General features: G+C 37.3%; 4 protein-coding genes across 6 annotated transcripts; 2 read left to right on the top strand and 2 right to left on the bottom strand.

Annotated features, from left to right (window-relative positions):
* Nucleotides 1-860: 860 nt before the first annotated feature.
* LOC119081145 (probable GDP-L-fucose synthase) lies at nt 861-12,066 on the bottom strand. Of its 2 annotated transcripts, none has more exons than XM_037189890.1 (5): nt 12,054-12,066; nt 1,968-2,128; nt 1,777-1,891; nt 1,567-1,695; nt 861-1,499 (listed from the first exon to the last, which is right to left on the bottom strand). In XM_037189890.1, exons 2-5 carry the CDS (start codon nt 2,102-2,104, stop codon nt 900-902), a joined length of 981 nt encoding a protein of 326 aa, XP_037045785.1. In that variant the 5' UTR covers nt 2,105-2,128; nt 12,054-12,066; the 3' UTR covers nt 861-899. The 2 variants fall into 2 exon arrangements, with proteins under 2 accessions (XP_037045785.1, XP_037045787.1); XM_037189892.1 differs by lacking the exon at nt 12,054-12,066 and adding an exon at nt 11,413-11,424.
* On the top strand, nt 4,637-10,374 carry LOC119081144 (transcription termination factor 2). Of its 2 annotated transcripts, none has more exons than XM_037189888.1 (11): nt 4,637-4,818; nt 5,027-5,064; nt 5,132-6,064; nt 6,131-6,238; nt 6,307-6,579; nt 8,250-8,455; nt 8,527-9,153; nt 9,425-9,616; nt 9,666-9,875; nt 9,939-10,096; nt 10,158-10,374. In XM_037189888.1, the coding sequence occupies exons 2-11, from the start codon at nt 5,043-5,045 to the stop codon at nt 10,300-10,302; spliced, it is 2,874 nt and encodes a 957-aa protein (XP_037045783.1). In that variant the 5' UTR covers nt 4,637-4,818; nt 5,027-5,042; the 3' UTR covers nt 10,303-10,374. The 2 variants fall into 2 exon arrangements, with proteins under 2 accessions (XP_037045783.1, XP_037045784.1); XM_037189889.1 differs by having other exon boundaries at nt 5,027-5,069; nt 5,140-6,064.
* A 3,402-nt stretch (nt 12,067-15,468) lies between the features above and the next one.
* On the top strand, nt 15,469-16,872 carry LOC119079874. Its single transcript, XM_037187956.1, has 5 exons — nt 15,469-15,635; nt 15,708-15,850; nt 15,910-16,158; nt 16,219-16,564; nt 16,621-16,872. Exons 1-5 carry the CDS (start codon nt 15,520-15,522, stop codon nt 16,715-16,717), a joined length of 951 nt encoding a protein of 316 aa, XP_037043851.1. The 5' UTR covers nt 15,469-15,519; the 3' UTR covers nt 16,718-16,872.
* A 3,031-nt stretch (nt 16,873-19,903) lies between these two features.
* On the bottom strand, nt 19,904-22,190 carry LOC119081077 (larval serum protein 2-like). Its single transcript, XM_037189820.1, has 3 exons — nt 21,363-22,190; nt 20,244-21,296; nt 19,904-20,178 (listed from the first exon to the last, which is right to left on the bottom strand). Exons 1-3 carry the CDS (start codon nt 22,180-22,182, stop codon nt 19,904-19,906), a joined length of 2,148 nt encoding a protein of 715 aa, XP_037045715.1. The 5' UTR covers nt 22,183-22,190.
* Nucleotides 22,191-25,696: the final 3,506 nt, after the last annotated feature.

The following is a 25,696-nucleotide window of genomic DNA, read 5'->3' as shown; positions in this document are numbered from 1 at the left end:
AGTTCTATTCGTAGTTTGCCGAGACTGTAATCTAATTGATTTTAATACCAATTTTTAGGGTATTGCGTACATTGAAGGGTGCTGTTGCTACGATAACCTGTAATTTCCTTCACCTCTCCAACGATACCTCTTTTGAAAACTAGATCTATGTCACACTCTATAGCGAAAAAATCGATTTAAAAATTGAGCATCGCATTGATACCAGCCAGTGGATCGAATTTCTGGAATCAGCGTACCCAGATCTGTCTAACAGAATTATATCCGTCTCGTTTAAGGCTGGTAAAATTAAATCAAAATTTTGGTTGACTAGTGAGCTGCAGTAATTTTTGTTTCCCTTTTTACATGTTGCAACCCTTGTTCCGACAACATGAGAGTTCGACCATTAATTTGGTGGGATTAGTCGTACAAGTAAAGTTTTGAACTGCAGAGAATCTTTCTCAGGTCTTATAATTTGTTTAAGTGGCAAGGAGCTGAGAGATTTCTGTCTTTGAAAGCGTTTTCTTTATTTGTTTTCATTTGTGATGAGCTTGGAAAAGAATCATTGAGGCAGAATGGCATGGTCGACAGTAATATGTCGGAGGTCGATAAGTCAATAAGTACTCGAGATTTGCGGTCCATTCTTAAACCACCTTGATATCCCAGGTGAACTATTTAACAGACGGCAGACATATGACCAGTATTATTATCGGGTCTATTACCTACATCGATCAAAGTATTTTCCAATCTCAAATCTTGTACTTCAATTTTTTAACATCCATATAAAGGACCATATTACCCGGAGCTTGTCATTATTTCTATCGTCGTTATCGATAACAGATGAATTCGACATGGATGACATGGGTGTATAAAAAACATCACAGTAACGTCAACATCGTTCCATTTAATTTCCAAAATTCAATTCACTTCCTGACATCATTTTGATTATTGATGTACCATTCGACTGTCTTCTGTATGGCCGTATTGAATTCGGTAAATTCAAAATTCGGAAGAAAACTTCTAAGCTTCTTGTTCGATGCAGTCTTTTTGAACTGTCCATCGGCTTTGGACGTGTCGAAAGTAATTTTCCCCTTAAATTGGAAAGCCTGTGCAATCGACCGGGCCACATCGGCTATGGACACCTCGGCAGCCTCATCAACGGACAGAATGATCGGCTCAACACTTTCGTAGCTACGAACCACCCATGTGATCAATCTTGCCATGTCTCTCGAGTAGATAAATTGTCTCAACGGCTTGCCGGATCCGTAAACATAAAATTCCTTTTCTTCTTGGGGCTTGTCGGGCTCATCTTGGTAAATGGTGCGATACAGTCGATGTATCATTCCCGGGATTACGTGGCTGACATCCGGACGGAAATTATCGTGTGGACCGTAAATGTTGCAGGGAACAATTGATGTGAATATGTGGCCGTATTTCTCGTAGTACGCTTTGTTCGTGATGTCAATCAACCGTTTCGCGTAGCTGTAACCGAAGTTTGAGGAATGTGGCGGCCCATTATGGATCTAAATAATATTTTGATTAATTCAGTCTTTTAGGTTCGACAATATACTGAAGGGACGGCAGTTTTACCATCGTTTCATCAATGGGATATGATGTTTGATCCGGGAATATGCATGTAGATAGGCACGACACAACTTTCGTGCAATTGAACTCGTGGCTTAAGAGAAGGACATTGTCGTTGATTTGCAAATTCATTCTCTGAAATCGAAAGAGATCCATCATTTCGCTGGAGTGAATCAGGACAACACAAGCGGTACGAAAGGCACCTCATTTACTTACCAAAAAGTCTAGATTGTTGGCCATGTTATGGAATAAACCACCGACCATTGCAGCCAAATGTACGACATGCGTGGGCTTATATTTTTCAAAAATCAACCTGGCAGCATCTAAGTTTCTACAATCAAACATCAGTTGGATACGATTGTTGTTGTTGTTGTTATTATTCTAAATTTGGAGCAAAATCAACGTACGTTAGATCGCCTTCTTTGGAGCCAATGAAGAACCAATTTTCGTCATTTAATCCATTTGAAATTTCCTCCTTGATTATATCTTCTAATCCTTTTCCAACCAGGCCGGTACCACCTGTTACTAATATCCTTTTTGCCATTTCGTAGGATTGTTTTGGACTTTACTGTTAAATTATTTCGTTTTCTGAATATGTGGATACTTGTCAGTCGTCGTGTACTGTTTTTGACAGTTTTGACATTAAGCATCAGTGCTGTCGGCTGATCGGAATGATTCAACTTCATTACCGATTACATTTGCTGACGCGTCACTGCTAAGGTGTCGTCGGCTAGGTTGATCAGACGATGAGTCTGGAAAATTGTTCACCGGATGTACCGCAGGACATGTAGGACATTTCTTGAGATTTATTAAAGAAAATAACAGACATTCCAACTATGGTTGAAAGTAGTTATTTATGCCACTACAAACTTTAGATGCCTCTGTGGCATAAAATGTTGTATTTGACTCAATGCAAAGTACTTTATTATGCTCACGATGTTTATTATGACAAACGGCCTATTTTAAATTATAAAATATTAACTAGATAGGCCCTTTAATAAAGTACTTTGCAGCTCGATTGCATAAATAACTATTTTTCTATTTACGGTTTCTGTTTTTTCAATTCTTAGATTTTCGTCTTCGTTCGCTGGCTGTTAGAACTGCATGTGCCTTAATCAATTCAATTATTTCCACGGTTCCGTTCGAATTTACACACATCAGAGTAAAGTAAACCAGGCAGCAGCGCTTGATTTGACTAGGGACCTGAATAATATAGTAGTCTTATTTTCATGTCAGTGTTCATTTGAGTACATTTTTATACAGTGTATTAGGTCCCTTATTTGCTTGCTTATTTGACGTTTTAAAAATGAACCGCTCCTGCCTGGTTTATTTTACTCTGCCGTGAATTTACAGCTTTACTCAAACATTTGATCTACCGATTTCCCTTATATTGTCTTCCTTCGCTTTTATGTCCTTATGTTCACGATCAGCTCTTTTCAGCTTAGAATTTTTGAAGATCTAAATAAACCTGATAGTTTGTGACAAAGTGACAGCAAACGATCAGTTATGGGAATATATTTATGCATCAATACGATCCTTGCCTGGCTGTTGTTCCTTGTATCGACTATTTATTTTGCAGAAGGTTTGTGCTGAATACAGCATTTGCGTGCCTCAAACAAAAACACGCTTTTGCCAGTCGCGAAATAACAGGATATTTAATATGTCCAAGAATATCTTTCATCTCTGATAATCTAAGCCAATAATCGTATGAAGTTGGGTCGAAAATTATTTTAATTTACTTTTAGAGCTCAAAATCCGCTTGATTGTTACTTAATTAAAGTCCTTGAAGTGCCCTACGTAGGACAAAGTAGAAAAGTAGGACACTGTGGGAGCGCTGAAAGAAGCAAGAGATGACACACACTCTCTCAACAAACATATATAAACCGATGGGTCTGGAGCACAGAATAAAAGACAGACTAACCAACCTCTCTTGAGTGTTACCGTTGTGTATTCATATTCAACTGTTCCAATGCACTTCAAGCTAACGTGCTTTTAATGACACCTGCCAAATAGAGTACTGTTACGTATGGAAAAATTGTCGAAATTTTTTACAGTACCAAAATTTGTTCGATACACTGTCCCGTTTCAGTACTCTATTTAGAGTACCACTCATGTTTGAAGTGCGTTGACTGTTCATATAACATGTTTTGCCTAAAGAAGTGTTGCGAAAGATGTTTACTTCTGTTCGAAATTGAGTTCAGCGGTTATGAAGTTTATATGAAAAAAGGCAACGTAACACGAAATTCCAGATTTTCGTAAAAAACATTTTCTTCAAGTTGATTTCACACACAATCTGTACTGAGTGTGTTTATCGATTTCGGTGTCAACCGCCTTCGTGGCTGTCTTAACCTGTTCTTTCAGAACCTTGATTCGATGCGGCTTCGAATTACTTTGAAAATAAACACAATACTTAGGGCGCCCTGCCCGTTCAATTTCTGTATTTATTCTGACAATAAGTTGCACCTACGAACTTATCGCCCACTTCATCCATTCTCAATGAATTAAGATTGGCTCACCTAGTTTGTGTATATCACGTAGGTGGAAGCACGGGGTTTCAGGGGGTTTCGAACATTTAGTTTTTTCATGTTGCAGATATTGCAGTGTTAAATTCTGTCCAAGATGTGACATATTTGCAAGGTATTGGCCTTTTTCACAAAGTATAATCAGCGTAACCTTCGTAAAAAGAATCTTGAATCTGACAAGAGCACGTGTGCCAACGTGTAAAAAACAAATGTTCAAAACCCCCTGCTGAACCGTGGCGATCCTCTTGTCAAACGGACAGTACATAAACAAATTCCATCATTTATTCAAAGAGATACTTGATTGAAGTTTCGTGGAATTCGCGACAACTTCATCAATCTTAGCTATTTTTTATAGAATTAATAAGCGAAATTGCATAGTCAAGGGATTATTATTAACCATCAATCATTTACATTTAAGAAAAAAAGCTTCATACTTTTTGATAACAGAATACCTTCTAATATTCAAGTGCTTTGTGAACAACGATGGCTGTGAAGAAATGAACAAAATATTTTTCAACGGCTGCTCCGACTCATTTTTCTTTCAAAACAAAAAGAAACGTTCATACGATCTCAACGAACAAAAAGAGAAGTTCTGAATAAAATTTTATTCTTTTCATTATTTAAAATAGTGCAGTTACTGTATGACGTGCTAGTCAAATTTTTCATTTTGAGACGTCCATGTTCTGTGATTTAATTTAATTAAGTGTGCTTCTGTCTGCCTTTTCCCAACCAATTTGTGAGTAAAAAAATTTCGTACAACAATTTGTTCCTTCCTGAACGTTCGTCAGGATTTCAATCTATTTGAAGGTTATTTCATTGCAAAATGAAATAGCCCAGTCATGTGTTAGTAACCAGGCACTTTATCATTAGCCAGTTTACTAATGAATTACATTCACTTAATTGACTAACCGTTTTTCAAAATCCAAATTTATTTACCTTTGCAGATTCTATCGCCTGATCATGGATGATTCAATTTTAACAGGTAATAAACTGAAGCACAGTCAGTGTACACTATCACATCTCAAATGCGCCATCGTCTATTTTTACAGATAACTCATCATATAGCACCGATACAAGTATCAACATTGACGAAACATTGAACGAAACCGACACCGACAATGAAATCATTGAGAATTCATCGGTCGACGATTCCTTAAATGATAGTTCGACTAAGGCAAGCCTTGGTGGTGATACCTTAGACGACACTGATGCTGCCAATTTAGCCGAATCAATTGACGGTAGCGAGGAAACAGAATCATCATTTGCCTCTAAGCATTCCGGATCACTTAGAGCACATGATTCTTCTAGCAAGCTTGAAACTTCAGAGATAGACTTGTCTGGTAATGAGTCGCATGCCGCCAGACTGCTAACATCTTCTAATGCACACGAAGATTCCAGCAAATTTGAAACTTCGGAGATAAATTTGTCTGGCAATGAGTCCATGGGACCATCGAAATCTGCTAAAGCACGCGAGGATTCCAGCAATTTTGAAACTTCAGAGATAAACATGTCTGGCAATGAGTACGTTGGACCATCAAACTCTACTAAAGCTGCTCAAGCTACCAGCAAGTTGAAAACGCAGACCAAGGTATTGGGCAATAAAAATGAATCGGCGAAACCGGTTGCTTCGTCTGAAGTATTCAACATAGTAGACAGCGATACAGATGATGATGATTTGGACAAGAAAGACTCCCAAATCTACACAATAGAGAGTTCAGATGAATCACCGGACGAGGATGTAAAGCCAGCTATGAAACTTCTGGCCGGCGTTAAATCGGAACCTGGTAATGTTAAAGAGCAACAGATGGCTTTCAAGCCTGAGTCTGGTGCCAGACCTATTGTTAAATTTGAGAACGGAATTAAGTCGGAGTTTAACATTAAGAAAGAAATGCAGGGCATTAAATCTGAGTCATCTACTCAATCTGCGTCTTCCAAACTCAACGCTTCCCAGTTGGTGGATGATGTGAAACCGATCCATTTAGGTAAGGTGAAAGTGAAACACGTCAAGCTAACGTTTGACTGATAACCTGTACTCAATCGTTCAATAGGCAAAACTGGCATGGAGACATTTAATTACCAACAATCAATGGCTGTTAAATGCATGGATAATTTGTGTAAAGCTCTGGATGTCAAACCCGACGAAAATAAGATGGCAGGTCAGTCGATGAAAGTTGTTGTTCATATCACATTTCCGTTTTAAAATTTAAATTTCATTTTTCTGCAGACAATCCCAAACAGTTGAAAATTGAATTGATGCCGCATCAACGAATCGCCCTGACCTGGATGTTATGGCGCGAAGAACAGAAACCGAAAGGAGGCATTTTAGCTGATGACATGGGACTTGGAAAGACGATGTCGATGATATCGTTGATTCTTGCTAAATTGAATACGAGTGACCCGGAAGAAGATGACCAGTCGAGTGATTCCGATAACGATGACGATGACGATCGAGTTGAGGAGGGTAAATCGTCTTGGATAGCAAAGGGATCGTCAGCAAGTGAGTTTCTTTTTATTTCTTGCCTCATCTCATTGAGATGATTATAATTGACCCTGTCATTGGCCATCTGATAGCCATAACAAGACGATAAAATCATACAAATTCCACTAAATGGAGAAGCAGCGTTTGTCAAAATTTTGTACAGCCGCGTACAGTGACAACAATCTATTTAGGACTATGCTTTATGAATGTTTGCAGTTAGTTTAACCAGCGAGCTGCAAAATATTATACTAGCTGTTCGGTTCACTGATCAATAGTTTTTCTGCTTTCACAATCCATATTCCGAGCGTTTCAAATAAATGATTCTGATTTGGTCGTTGTACGATACGGCATTTACGGGTTGTTCTAGTTTTGGTTGTGTAAATCGTTCGAGGGATTCTTTTGAAAACGTACCTAAATCGGGCTCATTTTCCAGCAGACATTTTCATGTGAAGACAGGGAGTCTGGCTCCTAAAATCCAAAACATTTGAAAATTTCTCAATACTTAGCTAGAGTGGTTGAAAACCTGAAACATGCACTTTCCTTATTTGCATGTAATTTTGGGGAAAATAGGATCTTCTTGGGTTAAAGGCTCATCAACCTTGAGATATGGGCGGTCGAAAATATGTGTAAAAGTTGCGAGCTTCTAGAGGTTCGTCGGCAACCGAAAAGCAACCGAATCTGTTTTTCCTGATTGCTACTGGTCTCAGCAGAATTTTGCTGTTTTGTATTGGTTTATGTGCGTTGATATCCAAATTATGAGACAAGAGCCGTACATGGTCCAGAGAATTTTTTTTTTGATGTAATCGTTTCGATGTTTGTAGCATGCGAGCCTCTTTATACTTCAAAGGTTCATTCATCGTGTCACTACAAATGCGTGTTGCGTGTCATTGGAAAGCTGTTACCAGTAGTAACCAGGAGAAATCTTTTTTCGGTTTTTGTTGCTTTTCCGTTACATGCAATAACCTTTCCAACGACACCTTGCTCGACTAGTAGCGGTAACGTATCTGTAGATAACTCCATAAGAAAAGTTCATGTTTTCGGTTTTCGACCACATCTCGTTAGGCACACAAGCATCGAGCAATTTTCAAAAAAAAATATGTTTGGGGTCTTGGACGAAATAAAACCATCAGGTTCAGGTTGACTTGAAGTTTTTAACAAATTTGAATTAAAATTTTCTAAAGTTTCAGGTCAACCTGAAACCGTACCTGACAGGTTTAAGAAATTCAGGTTCAGGTCAGGTTGCTTCAAATTCAGTTCGTGTAATTTTTTTATCTTTTCTGAATTTTGGTCATTTTATAAGATTTTGTTCCAAACAGCACGGTTGTTACCATAAGTATTTTCAAAAGATCGATGCCACCGTTACAATTTTTAGAAATGACAAAGTGCTTTTAATCATTGAATCGGTTTCCACTGCTGTTCAAAATACTGTTGCATTCAAAATCTTTTACTTCATTTGTTTTAACATTAATTTTACTGATCACATTAACAGTTGACGAGGGGAAAACTACGCGAGCAAGTCTTGTCCCATCTGTTTGCTATTGGTACACGATTTCCTTCTATTGACGCCAATAGTCTGTCCCAGTATTTGCTCGCGTAGTTTCCCCCTCGACCGTAGGTCATCGCGCTATTTTCTTGTTTACTGTCGATAACAGATGCTTCCGTATATAACGAGCCAAATTTTATTTCAGAATCGTATTACTACGGCGGAACCCTTGTCGTGTGTCCAGCCAGTATTGTGTACCAATGGCAGGCTGAAGTCACCAATCGTGTAAAGAAAAACTCACTAGCGGTTGTCCTACATCATGGCAGCAATCGTGAAACGAAACCACGACGTCTGTCCCAAGCCGAGCTGGTCATTACAACTTATGGTATCGTTTCCAGTGAATGCGACAATGTAAACACATTTTCTGAATTTAACCGCCGTTGTCGGAAGATTTTAATTTTGCTTTTTCATTTGACTTACAGCAAGGCGCCTTATTTTCCGTTAAATGGGAGCGAATCATTCTGGATGAAGCGCACATTATCCGCAATCACACGAGCAAACAGTCCGTAGCTTGTTGCAGATTGAAATCTTCAGCTCGTTGGCTTTTGACTGGCACTCCGATACAGAACAAAGAGATGGATCTGTTTCCACTGTTGAAGTTTTTAAAATGTCGGCCATTCGACGACCTGTCATCATTCAAAATGTGGATCAGTAAAACTTCATCGAAATCGCAGGAACGTTTGAATCAAGTGTTACAGGCGTTGCTATTACGTCGCACCAAAGAAGATTTAAAACAAATCGGTCAAATCGATTCGCTACCGGAGAAAACCCGGATTATTGTTCCCGTGCAACTGTCAACCGACGAAATGAACGTGTACCAGAAAGTGTTGATTTACTCGCAGTCCTTGTTCACGGAATACCTGCATCAGAAGGAAACTCGCAACAATTTCTCAATTGAAGTTGATAGAGATCGAAAGAACGAATTTGCACAGTTGCATCAACAAATCTCGAAAGCGACTGGACATTCCGAGGCCATTTCTGGACATCATATACTGATACTCATTTTGCGGCTCCGACAAATTTGTATTCATCCTTGTCTCATCAATGCCGTAAGTTTGTTTCGCTTCTATTGCTAAAAGAGAAAAATGTCTTTCATTTTGGACCGTCCCTGCCTCATGGCAACACCGAATTTTCGGTCACGGGCCTAAATTGAACGGGCACAGTTTAGGAATGGGCAAGATTTCCATATTCGGAACGGTCGTAATTTAGAGACGGATTGTTTTTCTAAATTCGGGCAAGCACGGGCACTCACCTTTAGTGGACCGTGAATCTTAACGAATACCTGTGCTTCTCGTTTTAAGTTGTATTTCACCTTTTCAGATGCTTACAGATGGTGAATTCGACACAAACGACAGTGACGAAGAAAATGTACCCGAAGTAGATTTACTCGAGAAGCTAAGCCAACTGAAGATCGGATCAGCCGATGAAGATGACGAAACCGTTTCGAAGGCATCGTCTAAGGTGTTGCTGCGATCGAATCCAGTTTTCGATGAAAATCGAATGAGTTCAAAGGTAAATATTATGAAAGTAACTTAAAACCGCCGCTAATTTTCAATTTTAGTTCCAGAAAATCATTGAATTCATCACAGAGAAATTGATTGCCAGTGGCGACAAAGGGATTGTAGTGTCACAATTCGCTACTGTTTTAAATATGCTTGGCGAACATTTGAACGGGTTGGGGATTAAATTTGTCACCCTTACTGGCCAAACGAAAATTGACACTCGTAACGACATCGTGACCAAATTCAACAGCACCAGTTCATCCGTTCAAGTAAATAAAAGAGTTATTGACCAGTGTTTGATACCGAAATTTACAATTTTGTATTGTCGATAGGTCATGCTATTATCACTCACTGCTGGTGGCGTTGGTCTGAACTTGGTGGGCGCAAATCATTTGTTCTTCATCGACCCACACTGGAATCCACAGTTGGAAAGTCAGGCACAAGATCGAATTTATCGAATTGGACAAAAGAAGCCAGTTACCATTTACAAGTAGGCAAACATCAACAGCAATGATGTTATGATCAATTGAAAAACGGTTCTCTTTTCGCAGGTTCTTATGCGACGATACCATTGAGCGGCGAATTGAAAAGATCCAGGAAAATAAACTACAAATCGCTAACCAGGTTCTGACTGGCGCGAAGAGGAAGACGGTCAAATTGACCCTTGATGACATGAAGAGTTTGTTTGATTTGTAAATAACTTTGTTGAATGGGTGGGGGTGGGTGAATGTATTGTTTTCAAATAAATTTCTATTATCCACAACTGTACCAAATTCTTTTCAATTGTCATTTGTTATCGATAACGACGACAAAAATAATTAGAAGCTCTGGATAACATGATCCTTTATATCGTACAATGCATGTTAAAGAAATTGAAGTTCAAGATTTGAGATTTGAAAATACTTTGATCGATGGAAGTAATAGATCCGATAATAACACTGGTAATATGCTTGCCGTCTGCAACATAGCAATTAATTCGTATAGTGATTGCTTTGTGATTGATGCCTGCAGAGAGAGGTCTTCTGCGAATTCAGTAACTGATCACTTTTTCAATTCAGTCAGTTACAGTAAAATCTTGTAAAATAGCCTACAATCACATAAGACCCAGAACAGCCAGATCAACCTGACCTGGGACAGGTGAAACCCGACCTGTTCCCATAATCAAAACGACAATCGCACATAAAAATTCATCAGATTAACCCTGGTGTCGAAGATAACAAGTAAAGACGATTCAAGGTATGGAAAGACTCTCAAAATTATCTTTATTGAGTTTTTCCTTTGCATTATGAGTGTCTTATTTGTGCAGAAGTTGTACACTTACAGGAAATCGGTGTGTCGATCTAGCGACTACTGGTTCTGTGTCAGCTGATGTCTATTTCATTGTTAGTAAGATCTGCATTTTTCGTTTCTTACCAAAGCACACACACGCATATAAAGAGAACAGCAAGAGCTTACAAGATAAACACAAAGTAAACAATCGTTACAATGTACAAAACGAGCTGTTGCTAACTATAACTAAGAGGATCTACGACTATTTGGATTACCTTCTTCGAACTATAATTCAATTTCAACTTTTAAATTTCAGAATCATTTCCATTCTTGGTTGGTCATGGTTTAAAGACTTGCTTTTGTACTTTCAGCAAAATCTTTTACTTCATTCGTTTTGCCATGAATTTTACTATTAGCACCATGTCAATAAGTGCTCATTGTTTGTCGCAGGGCCTATTTTTGCGAACTTTTTAAGGAACTTTTAAGAACTTTAGAAACTTCAGGAACTTTATGAACTTTTGAGAACTTTTTAAGAACTTTTTGAGTATTGGGTCATCAGTACCAATTTTGGAGAAATTAGTTCTTAAAGTTCCTAAAAGTTTTTAAAGTTCGGAAAAGTTCTTAAAGTTCCGAAAAGTTCCTGAAGTTCTTAAAGTTCTCAAACGTTCTTAGAGTTCTAAAAAGTTCTCAAATTAGTGGTAGAATTCGAGACGCGTTTGTACTTCTTGCGAGACATACTGGCGCCTACGAGTTAAAGTAAGAAAATATTGTCAATTATAAGTTCCCTATGCAATGATGTGATCATTTTACTTTTTCTTAGATGAGATTTGCGCCTCTTTACGAATTATAACGCTGAACTGAAATTCAAATCGATAATTGAATCCCGGTGCCTGTGCCACACAATATGAGTGATGTACATACCATCTTAAGAGTTATGTAAATCAGATTAAGAAAATATAATAAATTAATCTTAAGAGTCAATTCGCGAAATTTTCGACCGGTTTATATGGAATCAGGATTGACTCCATATAAACCAGTCGAAGATTTCGCGAATAAGTCTCTTAAAAGTTTTTCATACGATTTGTACGAAATTTAGGCAATATATAATTTGTACGAATTTGTAGGTTTGTGGCATGGGTTTACGATTTCGATCCAAAAATTTAAGAACTTTTAGGAACTTTTAAGAATTTTAAGAACTTTAAGAACTTTAAGAACTTTTTGGAACTTTAAGAACTTTAGGAACTTTAAGAACTAAGTTTCAAAAATAGGCCCTGGTTTGTCGATTCTGTCTACATCGAATACTGTTGAGAAGCAAATGGTGAAACCTTTTTATTGAACCTGTTAGTTGAGTGTGATTTCCTGGCTGAACAATATCATACGCTAAATAAATTGATCTGGTTCGGTCTACTGATATATAACGAGTGAATATTATAAAACTAAATTACATTGCGTATGTGGTCGAGTGGTTAGGTAATTAAGCATGATTAGTGGAGTGGTTGTTTATAGGTATCTGTGCGTCGCTGTACCCTGAGAAAAACTTTAGTAAATTTCAAACAGATGGTAAAAGATGAACTTCACACAATTTTCACTGACAAAAAAGTTTCGAAAAACTCACCTGTAGCAGGTAACTTTGTCTCCAGGTAATCCACATTATATGCCGCAGCTGTATTTTTTGTATGGAGCGCTACAGCTGTGACAACTATTGTAGACAAAGTTACCTGCAGCAGGTGAGTTTTTCGAATCGTTTTGTCAGTGTTCCCTTTCATCAATAACATTAAGGCCAACACACACTAGCATCTAGTGTCAGTTGGTAATATGATATTTCTATTGTTAAAACCGGTTTTAACTGATTTTAGCTGATTTAAATAATAGAAATATCGTATTCCCGATGACAGTAAATGATAATGTGTTTTGGCCTTTAGGGATAAAGAGTGATGGAGCGTAAAAGAAAAGTTCAATCTCCACAACCGAGTTGCATAATACGCTTTTAAATATTTGTTTACTTAATCTCTAATGACTTTGTCGTTAAAGTATTACAAATGTCTGAGGCGACCTAAATTCAAAATTTGAACAAATACTGATATGGCGGTATTTGAAATTAAAGTAGATAATTCTCGAGACCCAAAGGTAATGACAAAATCTACATGGATTTTTATTTATCGCAACGTTTGTGTGTCTTAAATTAATAACTTAAAAAAAGAAATTGTTGAGACAAAGAATCATTTTTTAAACCAGAGTAGAACTATTAGAATTAAGTACTTCACATAAACACCACTAGGCAACATGAAATTAGTAATAATTATGTAAGAGTAATATATATTACACACTGCTGAAGTTGAGGCTTGCCGAGACTGACGGTGACAAGTGTGTACTCTATTTTATTACATATAAGAGGAAGACGGTCAAATTGACCCTTGATGACATGAAGAGTTTGTTCGATTTATAAATAATTTTGTTGAATGGGTGGGGGTGGGTGAATATATTGTTTTGAAATAAATTTCTATTATCCGCAACTGCACCAAATTCTTTTCAATGAAACGGAATTGTCATTTGTTTCCGATAACGACGACAAAAATAATTAGAAGCTCTGGATAACATGATATGTTATATCGTACAATGCATGTTAAAGAAATTGAAGTTCAAGATTTGAGATTTGAAAATACTTTGATCGATGGAAGTAATAGATCCGATAATAACAAGATGTTCAGTGCTATGGATAAATGCAATTACTCTTCTGCGTAGGAGAAGTGAACTATAGTAAATTACTGTCTTGATGGGACATTTTTTGATGAAGCGTCTAGGAAGGTTGTATTTTGAGCCGAAGGTGAGGAATGTATCGCACACTACGTTGTCTTACAGTTCGAAAATGTGAAAAACTGGTTTTGAGCGAAACGGTAATAAGTCGTTTTCTGGCCGCAACCCGCAAGAGAACGAATTATTAAAATGAGCCAAGGACGAGTTTGTCAACACTGTTGACTCAACAAAAGATTGCGCGAACAGCATTTCGTAAGAGTAACTTGAACGTGCTGTCCAATAATTTTCGTAACGCAAAATAATCGCGGTCGATTTCTTCCGTTTTTATAAATGGAATTTTATTTTTACACTTTAAATGAATCAATGTTTTCAACAAGATTGGTTTATCAATGACCTCTTCGATTGATTGTGACCCAGGAATACAATTCTTCTGTTGTTAGCAACACAAACTTTTTCAATGCATTTGCCGTTGAGACCCTGGGTTGTTGGTCCGCCGATGCCCTCCAATTGATCAATAAAATTGGACCACTTCTAAACGTCGCAAGCGGTGACTCGCGCTCTCATAGCTATCTCGTTCAGAAGATTTCTCTAGCCATTCAACGCTCGAATGCCTCTTCAATGTTGGGGAATCTCCCACCATCAACGAAACTTGATCAAATATTTTACTTGTGATCCGGCTAAGGATCGCCTTAATCTTTGTTAAACCGTTATGTAACCTTACATTTTAATTTGGCACACGGTGCTGAGACAACGCTTTTTTTTAAACTACGCTTAAAGTGAACTCGCACACAAACTCTAAAATTTAACTTATTGAATCATCGCTTGGAGTTAATCAGATAATTTTATGAAGAAAAAGTTATTTTCATTCATGTGTCCGGAAGATGCGTTGTATATTTTTGCACCAGCGGAAAGTAGGAAAAATTGCTATACTTAACTTACGCAAGAGTCTTGCGGCAAGACTGAAGATACCTCATAGAAAAATGAAGATAATCAGGTAATAGAGAATCAGTTCCTTGCTTATTTTGTTACCAAATCTTTTGCTTCTCTAGTTTCACTTTACGTTCACCTATATAAGGGAAAGCCAGTACAGCCTGATCTTGTCGTTTAGTTAGGTCGCTAAAAAGTGTGTTCACGATCGAGAAAAATTTAGATTACATTAGGTATCGTCACCCATAATATATGTGGAAACTTCCAACAGATTTTCACGGAAACTTCTTTTGTTAGAAATGTGTTAAACATTTCATGAGAATTTCAACAGTTTTACTATCGGATCTATTACTTCATTCGATCCAAGTATTTTTAATAGATTTATTTATTTTTTTACGTGATACGACAATGTAAATGGCGCTTCGCTCATATGAAATAAGCATTTACATTTTCCTAGTCACGTAAAGCACAGTGAAAAGACGCGGATAATGTAATCTTAAAGCGACTGAATTTGTAATTGTTGTTCCCGATGCTACTTCACTATCTCGTATGAAATCAACTTGTTTCGAACGGGTCTATTGACACAGTTTCGAAATTACCTGACCTAGGTATTTGTTTAGTCTGTCCACTTTTTCCGAGCCTTTACCTTTCCGATATTTCATATTCTATGTGACCTCCTAAATACCACAGGTTAATAAAAATCTGTAAATAGTCTTGAGTATTGAAAACAAAAAACACCCAAGAAACCACTCTCACTGATTTTTTTAATTTCAACTCTGTCCACGAATCCATGGATGATAAATATTTTCTCAAACAAAAAGATTACAGATGCCATTCACATCGTTTTCGTGGTACTTGTGGTAAAGACAATAATTTAAATAATGTTTTAATTAGTATTTGGCCGTTCAGCCATTCATGAGCTGATGTTTGTATATGCTAGAAAAATAACGATAAAAAAGTGAAATGTTGAAAAAATGTTTAATTTTCGGTTTGGTGATACTTTCGTCAGTTCAGTTGATAGTAGCGAGTGATAGTTCAACATTCGAGAGCAATATATTTTTTGAATTCTACAATGGAAGGTATATACGCGATTGAAATCATTGAAAGAAGGGTGACAAGTTGTACGAGTGAATCTAATTTTCAATCAATAGCAATGAAATTTCCTATGTTTCAAATTCATTTGGCGATGATTTGATAGGTGGTTCAGGTTGTAATCCTAGTGGAGATGTGGCCATAATCGTACATGGTTGGTTAGAAAGTTGCGAAACGTTATGGGTACAGGAAATGATTTCATGTGAGTGCTGAGCATGTGTTAAGACAGTCATAAAGTTATTTAAATAAAATTCGACCAAGTGTTAAACGAACATCGCGGAGGATGCATCATATGCATGAATTACTCTGCATACTCGAAAAATTTCAACTATTTCGGAATGGTGGCCGATTTTTCCTTTATTGACGATATTCTAGTCAACAAATTGCATCAACTTGTTCAAGAAGAATTTACTCCAGACAAAATATTCATTTTTGGATTCAGTTTCGGAGGCCAGTTAGCTCTAGAAGCTGGCCGTCGGTTTGGAAAACAATTAATAAGCCGAATCGATGGTTAGTAATAAAAGTGGGAATGAATATTTTGAACGAAATAATCGAGTAACTTATCGACAGCTTGTGAGCCAGCTGGTCCAGGATTCGATTCAAATCAAACATATTCAAAGCAAAGTCCTATGGACTCGGCGAAATTTGTGCAATGCATTCACACGAGCTACGATAAAGGGACCCAAAAGCGTAGCTGTCATCAGAACTGGCATTTGGGTCATTGTGGACTGTATCAAATCGCCGCAGGTCCATATCCATTAGGCAGCCACGGTCTGTGTCCGTATTTCTACAATAGTGCATTTAGTAATCAGTTCCACGCAATACCACAACCTGCAACTTGTCCAACATCAAAACGATTGCCAATGCACCCACTTGTTGACATGGCAATGGGATACGTGTTCAATGACTTGTCAGAGTAAGTTTTATGCGAAAATGGTTTTTTATTTCGCCAATTATCGATTATTGTTTCAGAGTAAATGACACCACTGGATATGATTATTATGCGAATACCTATAAGTTACCGCCTTACCATACAGATGTAGAAAAGGAAATGCCAGCCAAATCCTAGGTTCTTACTTTTAGTCGATTTTTTGTTTCTAGACTGTTGTCGTCTTACGTTAAAAAAATGTATAGTCAAAGTTTATCAGACTGGTGCCCCATGGCACTCTGAGTCACTCATAGAACCATGGTATGCCAGTTGATTATACTACCTGATAAGAAAGACATTTTTTCTACGACTTTTATTTTTGAGCCCTTGAAGGTCCCTAGCGTACATCCTGGCCTTATTTTTGGGAATTTTAATTCTGAAAAAGTTCCGAAAAATTCCGGAATATTTCTGATTTTTTTTCGGAATTTTTCTGTAATTTTTTCCGAATTTCTCAGATTTAAAATTCCCAAAAAAAAGTCCTTCGCATATCTGCATGTGTTCGGTTTTATATCCGACCGAAACGGCATCTCATCACACAAGACAGCAATGCGATAATAATAAAAAAAAATGAGGTGAAAATATCCTCTAACATCTTTGACTCGATCTTTGCAGTTCAATTAAATTAATCTCGAATGCAAGCGTTGGAGTTACTCACAACACAGTCCAACACAATATATATATATACAAATAAACTCATGTGTATACATAATTTGTTTATGCTCGTAATTTATCGTCTTTGTAAATGACTTGAGATGGAATAAAACAGGAGGGAACACCATCTGATAAATATGCGAATGAATGCTCTTTTATTCACTATTTAAATTGATATGTTTCACCGACTCTGACTGAGCATAACAGAATTTATTTTGTGTCTCGTGCACTACAAACCCAATGTTGTCTATATATATATATATACGCCACAGAACATAAACAAAGCATAAATAAGTGAGTAATGCTCTGTATAGTAGCCGACAACGTTCAATATGCATTAATCGGTTTATATGGGAACGTATATTATACAGTACACGATGCCACAGTGTACGGAGTGTATCAAGACATTGTTTTACCAAACAAATAAATATTTCTATTTGTCTGCAATAAAAGGTGATTTTGAATCGAGATCGAGAGATTGAGCGAATTGGTAAATTGAATGAAACATGTGAATAATCATGGGCACACGTTAGCAGAGAGCCCGTGATGCAAGTCCTATTACAAGGAAGAAAAGTTTAGTCTGTTGAATCATTAGTGTGTGGTAGCAGAGCGCTGGTGACGCAAGTCCTATTACAACCGATAAGGAAAAAAAAAATGTCTTAGACTGCGGCATTATATATACAGCTTTGAGGCGCAATTCAAAATTCTCAAATTAATGGCCAACAGTATTGTGCTAGGCCTATTAGTCCTGGACATGGGTGGTCATTTAAAAGAAACTTGGGCATTGAGAATGGCCTGGACATTTTGTTGGGTGTGTATTCTCACGTCTAAAAGAAATTTCTTGATCACACGATAGATGGCAAACGTGCAAGAAATGTGCTGTCTGTTCGGTGCAACTAATTGACCTTCAGAATATGAATTTAGGACGAGTCATTGAATGGCAATAATTTTACACTGTTTTTGTTTAGTTTTTGTTACACTTCATTTTTATTTTCAATTTTCAGCGAACTTGCGGCGTCAATAGTACATAAAGCTACACCTCCTTGAACCTTTTTACGTCATAATTTCTTATATTTCGAGTCTTGTCTCAGTGTTCGGTGTTTTGTCAATGCTTTGGAGGCTCAACAATAAAATAAAAGAATAATTTTTATTGTTTTCAAAATCAATTCAACAATTTAAAAATTATAAAGAGGATTCTTTTGAAAAACAGCCTACCTAAATCGGACGCATTTTCTATTGCACTTTTTTTATATGTGCCTAGAAAGATAGTCGACTAAATAAGCCAAAACCACTTTCAAAAAAATTCTTCGAAGCTTGTGTAGCTGGTGAAAGGTGATCAAAAACCGAAAAGTTGCACTTTTCTTACAAAAATTTCACCAGTTGCACGAGCCGTACAGGGTCGTGTGGGGTGTCATTTGAAAGGTAATTTTATGTGCTTTTGCACCAAATACGTTCTCATGTGGTTTGGATGCATCCACGGTGAAATAGAAGTTAAACTGTTTAAGTGCCCAAATTTCATCGAATATGCATCCAAACCACATAACACCTGCATAAAATTACCTTTCGAATGATACACCACACGACCATGTACGTTTTGTGTACCTCAAGAAATTTTTGTAAGAACAGTGTAAGCCTTCGGTTTCTCAAATAAAAAATTTCACCAAGATTCTTTGATGGAGGAAGCGTTCCTAGAATCGAGGCAACGTTTCCTCGTTGAATGGCAACAGCAATTCGTTGAATCAAATAACTTGTTGGTCGACGTTCGTGAGTGACCTGTTTGATTTTGCTTCCGATTTGTTTCAATAATTGTAAGCCCGTTTTACCAATCATGCCTGATGTCGGATGCAATTGGGACGAAAATAAATTGATCCATTAAATGCCTGTAGTGGTCAAATTTCTTGTCTTCCGCTTGTTTGGCTTCATAACCACGATCACGTGACATTTTATCGACATAGGATTTAGCAAAGGTATCAGCACATGTGTAATCCCAAAGTCAGGACTTTCCTTTGACCCAAGGAACCAATGTAAGACCATCTGGTTTCTTTCCATCAGTTCGTGAACATCCTGGTGATTCACGAACGCAGGGATTATGTCATTAACGGATTCGTGCTTTGGTTTTGTTCCTGCAGCTTTTGCACATGACAGACCATGTCGACCGAATTTGTCCACTTTTGAGCCGCATAAACACTTGTGAATTGAACGATTGCTGCACCGAATCGAAGAGATGTCGCGACACGAAAATCGACGTTACTCAAGTGTGTCCCAAGCTGTGGGGATGGGAGAGCTTGCAGCCAGGCACCGGTTTCAGCACATGGCAATTGGCCAAGAATCGGGCTTTGTCTTCTTTTGTATATGTAACGAATTCTGTATTGTTGTGACCTTCTGCTCAATTTCATAGAAATAAAAGATATTTCCATTTTCGTTACAATTAATTTATTGTTCGTCAAAATTTCGTTGACAACTCATTTGAAAAAGTTGATAAGACTAAAAGAAAGTACAATTAAATTACGTAACAATACTTTTTAACATAACTTCAAACTAGTATCACTTCCGGAGTACAAAAAAGTATTGAGAAATTGTGCAGTCAAACGTGCAGTGGGGCCTAGTATTTTTATATTTTCTTCCTTTTAATAAATTTATAAAAATTAATATAAAATACATAACCATATCACGTTACTATTTTGTGGGAAGAGTGTTGATACCCATTTCCTCTTCGTGAAAAATGTTCACGTCATAGTAGTACATGTTTGGCGTTAGCCACGCTCTCTCATTAATAGGTCTGTCGAATGGATAACCGAACGGCAAATTGTCGTTGTAACAACTACCACTATCACTTCCACTGCCAAAAATATTCGAGACTGTTTGGCCGAGTCCAGAGAGTAAATTAATATTTTGTGCAACGTTTGGTGCAACGTATGGTGCAACAATGAAAAAGAATTGGAACATCATGCCTGAAATGAAAATGCGTAGAAAAAGTAGTAATCAATCAAATATTGTCCAACGGACAATGGCATACCTCCACGTTTACCCTTAGGCAACATCAACCGCATTGGGAATCCACGACGAGCTTCAGACATATCCAATGGGAATTTAATTTCGCCTTTAACGGCCAACATGACTTGTTTGTATAATTCACAGTATGTGATGCGATCTTCGACGAACGATGAGAAATCTTGTGATTTACGTACAATGTCGTTCTTTCCAGCCACTAAGTCAACAAGGAAGTGATCCAATTCGAAGAAGGTTTCACGGCTCTCTTCGTAGGTGAAAATGTGTCCGTATTCGTCGAATTTGGGTCCAATAAAAACCTTAACGATTGCCTTTTGAGCCCTATCGGATCCAACGTGCAATGTGAATGTGAATGGCAAATGGTTAAGACGAGGTTGACGAGTCTTGACGACCAAATCATATCCATCGTAGTGAGCGACCCGTCCAAATTGCTGAAGTGCAGAATTTGGTTTGTAATCGAACATTTCAACATCAACAACATTGGTGATGTCTGAGTCGAACTTTTCAAAATATGTGACAAGCTTATTATCAATTTCAACCGATTCAATCTTGGCACCCTTGAAGTCGAGCTCATCCCAGGTGTAGCGTGGTAAATGTTTTTGCCATTGGAAGATGTATTTGATCAAATTCTTGGACAATTTGTAGAATATCGTATCGCGTATCTCTGTTTCGAAGTGCTCCAAGGTGTTAGGAATTTTGTATAGGTCAAAAGGATCGGTTGAACCACCGAGCAAACTCTTAGCTAGTTCCCAGTAGCCATTTAAACGGTCGAAATTACTGTCTGGATTGCCTTGGAAAAAGTTTCCTAACCATTCAATGGATTCCGGTTTCGTCAGATCCGAGTATTTGCCTCCTGGCAATGTAATGAATCCATATTCGATTGCATCACGGAAATGACGTTCATAGTCTTCAACGTGATCTACGTCGTAGTAGTTTTGCTCCTCATAAACAGTATAGTGATTGTCTCTCGATGGGAAGAAGTCTCCGTTGTAGGAACGAAGGGATGTATAGTGTCCGGTTTCGATTGGCTCGTACCAGCTGAATTCTGGAATTTCTCCAACTGAAATTTAATTAAAAAGGAAATCTTAGTAAAGAACGAAGAAAAAGGAAAATTGAATAACTTTACTGTCGTTAGACAGACGTTCCATGTAGTAACGAGCCAAAAATTGTTGGCGTTGGAAGATATAATGTTCACCACGACGATCCTTGGACACGTTGTATTTTTCACCTCCCATCCAAAATGGATAGTCAACATGTAAGTAATAGTTATAGGAGTTTAGTCCAATATCTTCGGTGAAGTAAGACAATTTTTGTTCAGGATTTGTGTCATCCTGGTAAGCTGTGTAATTCGATGGAATGACGACAGTGTATAAGTCGTCAACCTCCTCAATCTCATAGATGCCTTCCATCGTGAAGTTTTGAGCGTGTTGAATGACTTCATTGTTGAAGAAGTAGTATGGATAGATTTCATATTGAGCTGGCAAAGCAATGCCAGTCATATCTGATCGATGGAAAACAGCAACAGTCAAAGCATATATGAACATGCCTTTGTTGACGTAGAAGCGGGCCCAGACGATTGTCTTGCGGAATATTTCCCAGCTCTTGGCATTATAGAACACATTGAACAAAGCAATGACTTCCTCACGATGTTCGTGGTCCATGATGGAGAACACTTCATTTAGCCCCAACATACCATGTTCGTAGAAACGCTTGAATTCATCGACAACTTCTGGTTTGGTATAGGAATCTCTTTTGTCAAATAATTTGAATTGTTTAGCTTCGTCATATAATTTGAGAAGAACGTCATTCTGGTGAACGTGTTGAAGAATCTCAAGAATTGCTTTTTGTTTTACCAAAAACGTCGAATCGGCGTATTTCACATCGTTTGTCATGTAAATGCCACTTGCAAATGCACAAGCGAGAACTAAAATTGTGATGGAATTCATATTGATGACTGATATCGTTCTCAGTACTTCATGCGTCTTCTGAAAAACTGCAAAAAAAGAACGAGTCATAATTACCACTCGTTTGCTTCATTCTTAGGCTGAAATTTTATTTAAATAAATTATTTAGCTTGAATCATAAATGTTCCTGTGAACTCTGGTGTAAAACCATGAAATTTTCATTTTCATTAAGTGAAACATACTAGACTTCAAAATCTGAAGTGAAAGCATTTTTGCTCATGTTGTCTTCAGCTGGACTTGAACTAGCAACCTCTTTACTAGCTCACAGGCTCGCATGAATATTGTTTGCCACACATCAGTAACCACACTGATCCATCCAATACATTACGTTCTCCAGGAGCTGTAGACAACATGAGCAAAAATGCTTTCACACCGAGTAAAAATAGTTGAAAATCTCACCTGTAGCTGGTAATTTTGGCTCCAGGTAATCTACAATTGCTCCGACAGCGGTATTTTTAGTATGCGGTGCTACAGCTGTGGCAGCTATTGTACATTACCTGGAGCCAAAAGTACCAGCTACAGGTGAGATTTTCAACTCTTTTTCCTCAGTGCATTTCAGATTTTGACGTCTCACAAAAATGCTAGATTTAGAATATTTTTATCTAATGGTGTTCCTCTTTGAATGCATGCAAGACACCATAAGAATAGAATTGGGATGAAGAGTAAGACATTTGGAACATCAAAATACTCAGAGTCAGAGTATATCATAGTTCGTCTTTTATCTTGTCAAAGCTTCTTATTTTGCTTGCGAAGAACAGGGTGGGACGATGTTCATGCATATGGATCGGAAGCTTGGTGCATGACAGAACAAGACGAACAGACTTCTAGTGCTTGAAAGAAGAATTTTTCGACTATTTTTGCGTTAAGGTAGCTTGGTCATGTACACGGAATAGTGAATGATCGTATACCACTAAATCTGCTAAATAAAGTTCCCAATGAAAACAGTTATTAGGCATACCGAAGACGCGGATGTAAAGATTTTGAGTCGGGTATGGAAGCTCCAAGAGTGAGCGGATTGGAAAACGATTACGTTGAATAGGTGCGATTAGAAGAATTCTAGATGAGGTCAAAACTAATAAAAGGTTGTCGTGTCCGCTTAATAGTCTGGGTTCTTATGTCAATCCGCGCGCTAGGCGTTTCCAGAGTTTTTCAGTTATACCATTCGATTGGGATAGGGATCGCGATATATTAACATTTTACCATTCACAACTAGTGTTTAGTCTTCTGATAAGCCCACCTTCGACCACCGCCTTAGGATAAAAGTGATCTCCTGAGCTTAGAGAATAATGATAGAAACAAGCTCGTTCTGGTTATGTGAATAACTGACTTTATCCATTTTTAATTGTCTGCTTTTATACTAAAATTTAACAAACAAAAAAAGCAGGTGGGCATTCACCTACACGTGAAATATTATTGCCCACAATAATATACTAATTATTCTCTCTTACATTTATTCACAATTATATCGTCGGTCTCCTGACCACCAGGCGTAGACTTTAAAAGACAATGACATTTCTTTGTGTTTTTACCACACTTGTTTGTCGAGAGACCAACGACATGTGATCAACCCCAAATTGCAGTCAAATTGCCAAAAATATGGCATTGTATTTGTATTTTTCTATTTTTATTGATTGTGGTAAAGGATTGGAGAAGTGAAATCAACAGAATTATTTGCACCTTTCGCATCTTCGGCTGAAAAACAAAATTGAAATGCGTCACAACGATTGCCACGTATGTTATCACAACGACAGTGTGCTGTCTTTAGGTATTAAGACATTGTCAATGTTTTACACTTAATTTACAATTTGTAAAAAAAACGTGTTCATAAATGACGTTCGCATTTAGGTGGAGGGGATGGTCATCTAAGTGCGCACTATTTGAATGTCCACTAATACAGACGATAAAAAATTCCCGGAACTGATAATGAATTAATATCTAAAGTGCAATCAACAATGCTGGGACAACAGTGAAAATAAAAGTGGAAAAAATTTCGCTTCGAAGCCCATATTACCATCCTTAAGTGATATGGTAAACAACATCAAAGTAAAAATTGAAAATTGTCTCTACATATACTTTTCATGAAAAAATTACTTATACGAGTAACCAGTGCCTATATTCGCGAAAATATTTTCACGAATTTTCGCGAATATAGGCACTGCGAGTAACTGTTACCGATACTGTTACACAAACGACAGGTAACATCACATCAAATGTTCCTTATAGCGCAGCCAATATTTTTAATGACCAAGGCGAAATAAATATATAGGTAACGCAAACGGCAGAGTAAAGCGATGTCAGTAATTTTGTAATTAAAGAGCATAACCATAATATAGTTACACAAGGACTTGCGTCACTTTTACCCTTTAGGCATTTTTTTACTAATATTAACTGTTTGAAAACTGTGGCCTCCGCTGCGATCTTCGAAAATGATGAACGTCTGGAAAAATAACACAACAATGAACACATGCAGACTAATATAAGTTGACTTTTTTTTCGAGTGTGTGAACAATAGTCAATGCTCTGTCAGGCTAATTGAATGGAAATGTAAAAATATTTAAATTTTTCTCTTAAATAGTAGGAAATGGTTTTGCTAATAATTTCAGTTAATACAATAAGTGTCTGAAGTAGCTGCCAGTAAACCACTAATTGTTTTCTTTAGTCAAACGACTTTTCTCAGTAGGAACAACAATGGATGTTTAATTTACCAACAAAACTTTGTTCAATTCTACTCATTATAACAAATTGTAGCTCTTATTCCGGAACCATTGAATAGGCACATTTACCTACCTTAAAGAATTGATTATTTTGCATTGTTTGTTGATTTGACCATCAAATAATTCGTTGAATATTCTTTTGTAAAAATGCTCTGATTTAATAAGTTCTTGTACGCACACCTTTTGTTCGACCGGACCAACATTCATCAGTTGAATAGTTTCTTTAGCAGTAAAGCTTAATGTCTGTTCGTGGAACATTTTTATTTAATTATAAGTTCTTATTCATAATACAGCCTGAAAAGAATAAGTTCTATGGTTATAGCAAATAAGTTGGTGGAGCCTAAGTCGCATAACATGATAAAAGTTACTCCATCTCTTAATATTGCTCTGGTGGCTTTACACGACAAATCTTAATGAATCAACTGCTTTAGTGTCGTCATGCTTATGCCATTGTCCAATGAGCTTAAGATCCACAGTGATACCGGAAACACCTACACCACACAAAATAATATTTACGCAACCGTTTTAGAGACATTACAGTCGCATGAAATGAAACGGTCGTTTACATAAGTAAGGTAATTAAGGATTGAAAGTCAGACAATCTAGTTTAAGTCTTAACATACTCTCAGCATAAATTCGGAGGTTTTCAACACATCTAGCAAGAAATGATACTGCGTACTTTCTTGTTAAAACACAATGCCCTGTCCAAATGTTAATTTTCCGAAGACCATCATCGGCGTCTTCGGAAAATGAACAATTGGACAGAGGTAAGACATATAAAA

The sequence above is a fragment of the Bradysia coprophila genome, unplaced genomic scaffold, assembly GCF_014529535.1.
Source record: "Bradysia coprophila strain Holo2 unplaced genomic scaffold, BU_Bcop_v1 contig_350, whole genome shotgun sequence".
In the NCBI taxonomy this organism is placed as follows: Eukaryota; Metazoa; Arthropoda; class Insecta; order Diptera; family Sciaridae; genus Bradysia; species Bradysia coprophila.
Note: the sequence above shows the minus strand (reverse complement) of the source record. Positions and strands in the feature narration are given on the sequence as shown.

Coding starts and splice junctions, on each gene's coding strand:
- LOC119081145 (XM_037189890.1), bottom strand. CDS start 2,104: ATGGCAAAAAGGATATTAGTAACAGGTGGTACCGGCCTGGTTGGAAAA. Junction 1,892..1,967: donor TCCAAAGAAGGCGATCTAAC/GTACGTTGATTT, acceptor GTTTGATTGTAG/AAACTTAGATGCTGCCAGGT. Junction 1,500..1,566: donor ATCCCATTGATGAAACGATG/GTAAAACTGCCG, acceptor AATATTATTTAG/ATCCATAATGGGCCGCCACA.
- LOC119079874 (XM_037187956.1), top strand. CDS start 15,520: ATGTTGAAAAAATGTTTAATTTTCGGTTTGGTGATACTTTCGTCAGTT. Junction 15,851..15,909: donor GGTACAGGAAATGATTTCAT/GTGAGTGCTGAG, acceptor AATTCGACCAAG/TGTTAAACGAACATCGCGGA. Junction 16,565..16,620: donor GTGTTCAATGACTTGTCAGA/GTAAGTTTTATG, acceptor TTATTGTTTCAG/AGTAAATGACACCACTGGAT.
- LOC119081077 (XM_037189820.1), bottom strand. CDS start 22,182: ATGAATTCCATCACAATTTTAGTTCTCGCTTGTGCATTTGCAAGTGGC. Junction 21,297..21,362: donor GGAACGTCTGTCTAACGACA/GTAAAGTTATTC, acceptor ATTAAATTTCAG/TTGGAGAAATTCCAGAATTC. Junction 20,179..20,243: donor GCCTAAGGGTAAACGTGGAG/GTATGCCATTGT, acceptor TTTTCATTTCAG/GCATGATGTTCCAATTCTTT.
- LOC119081144 (XM_037189888.1), top strand. CDS start 5,043: ATGGATGATTCAATTTTAACAG. Junction 6,239..6,306: donor CGACGAAAATAAGATGGCAG/GTCAGTCGATGA, acceptor ATTTTTCTGCAG/ACAATCCCAAACAGTTGAAA. Junction 10,097..10,157: donor AAGCCAGTTACCATTTACAA/GTAGGCAAACAT, acceptor CTCTTTTCGCAG/GTTCTTATGCGACGATACCA.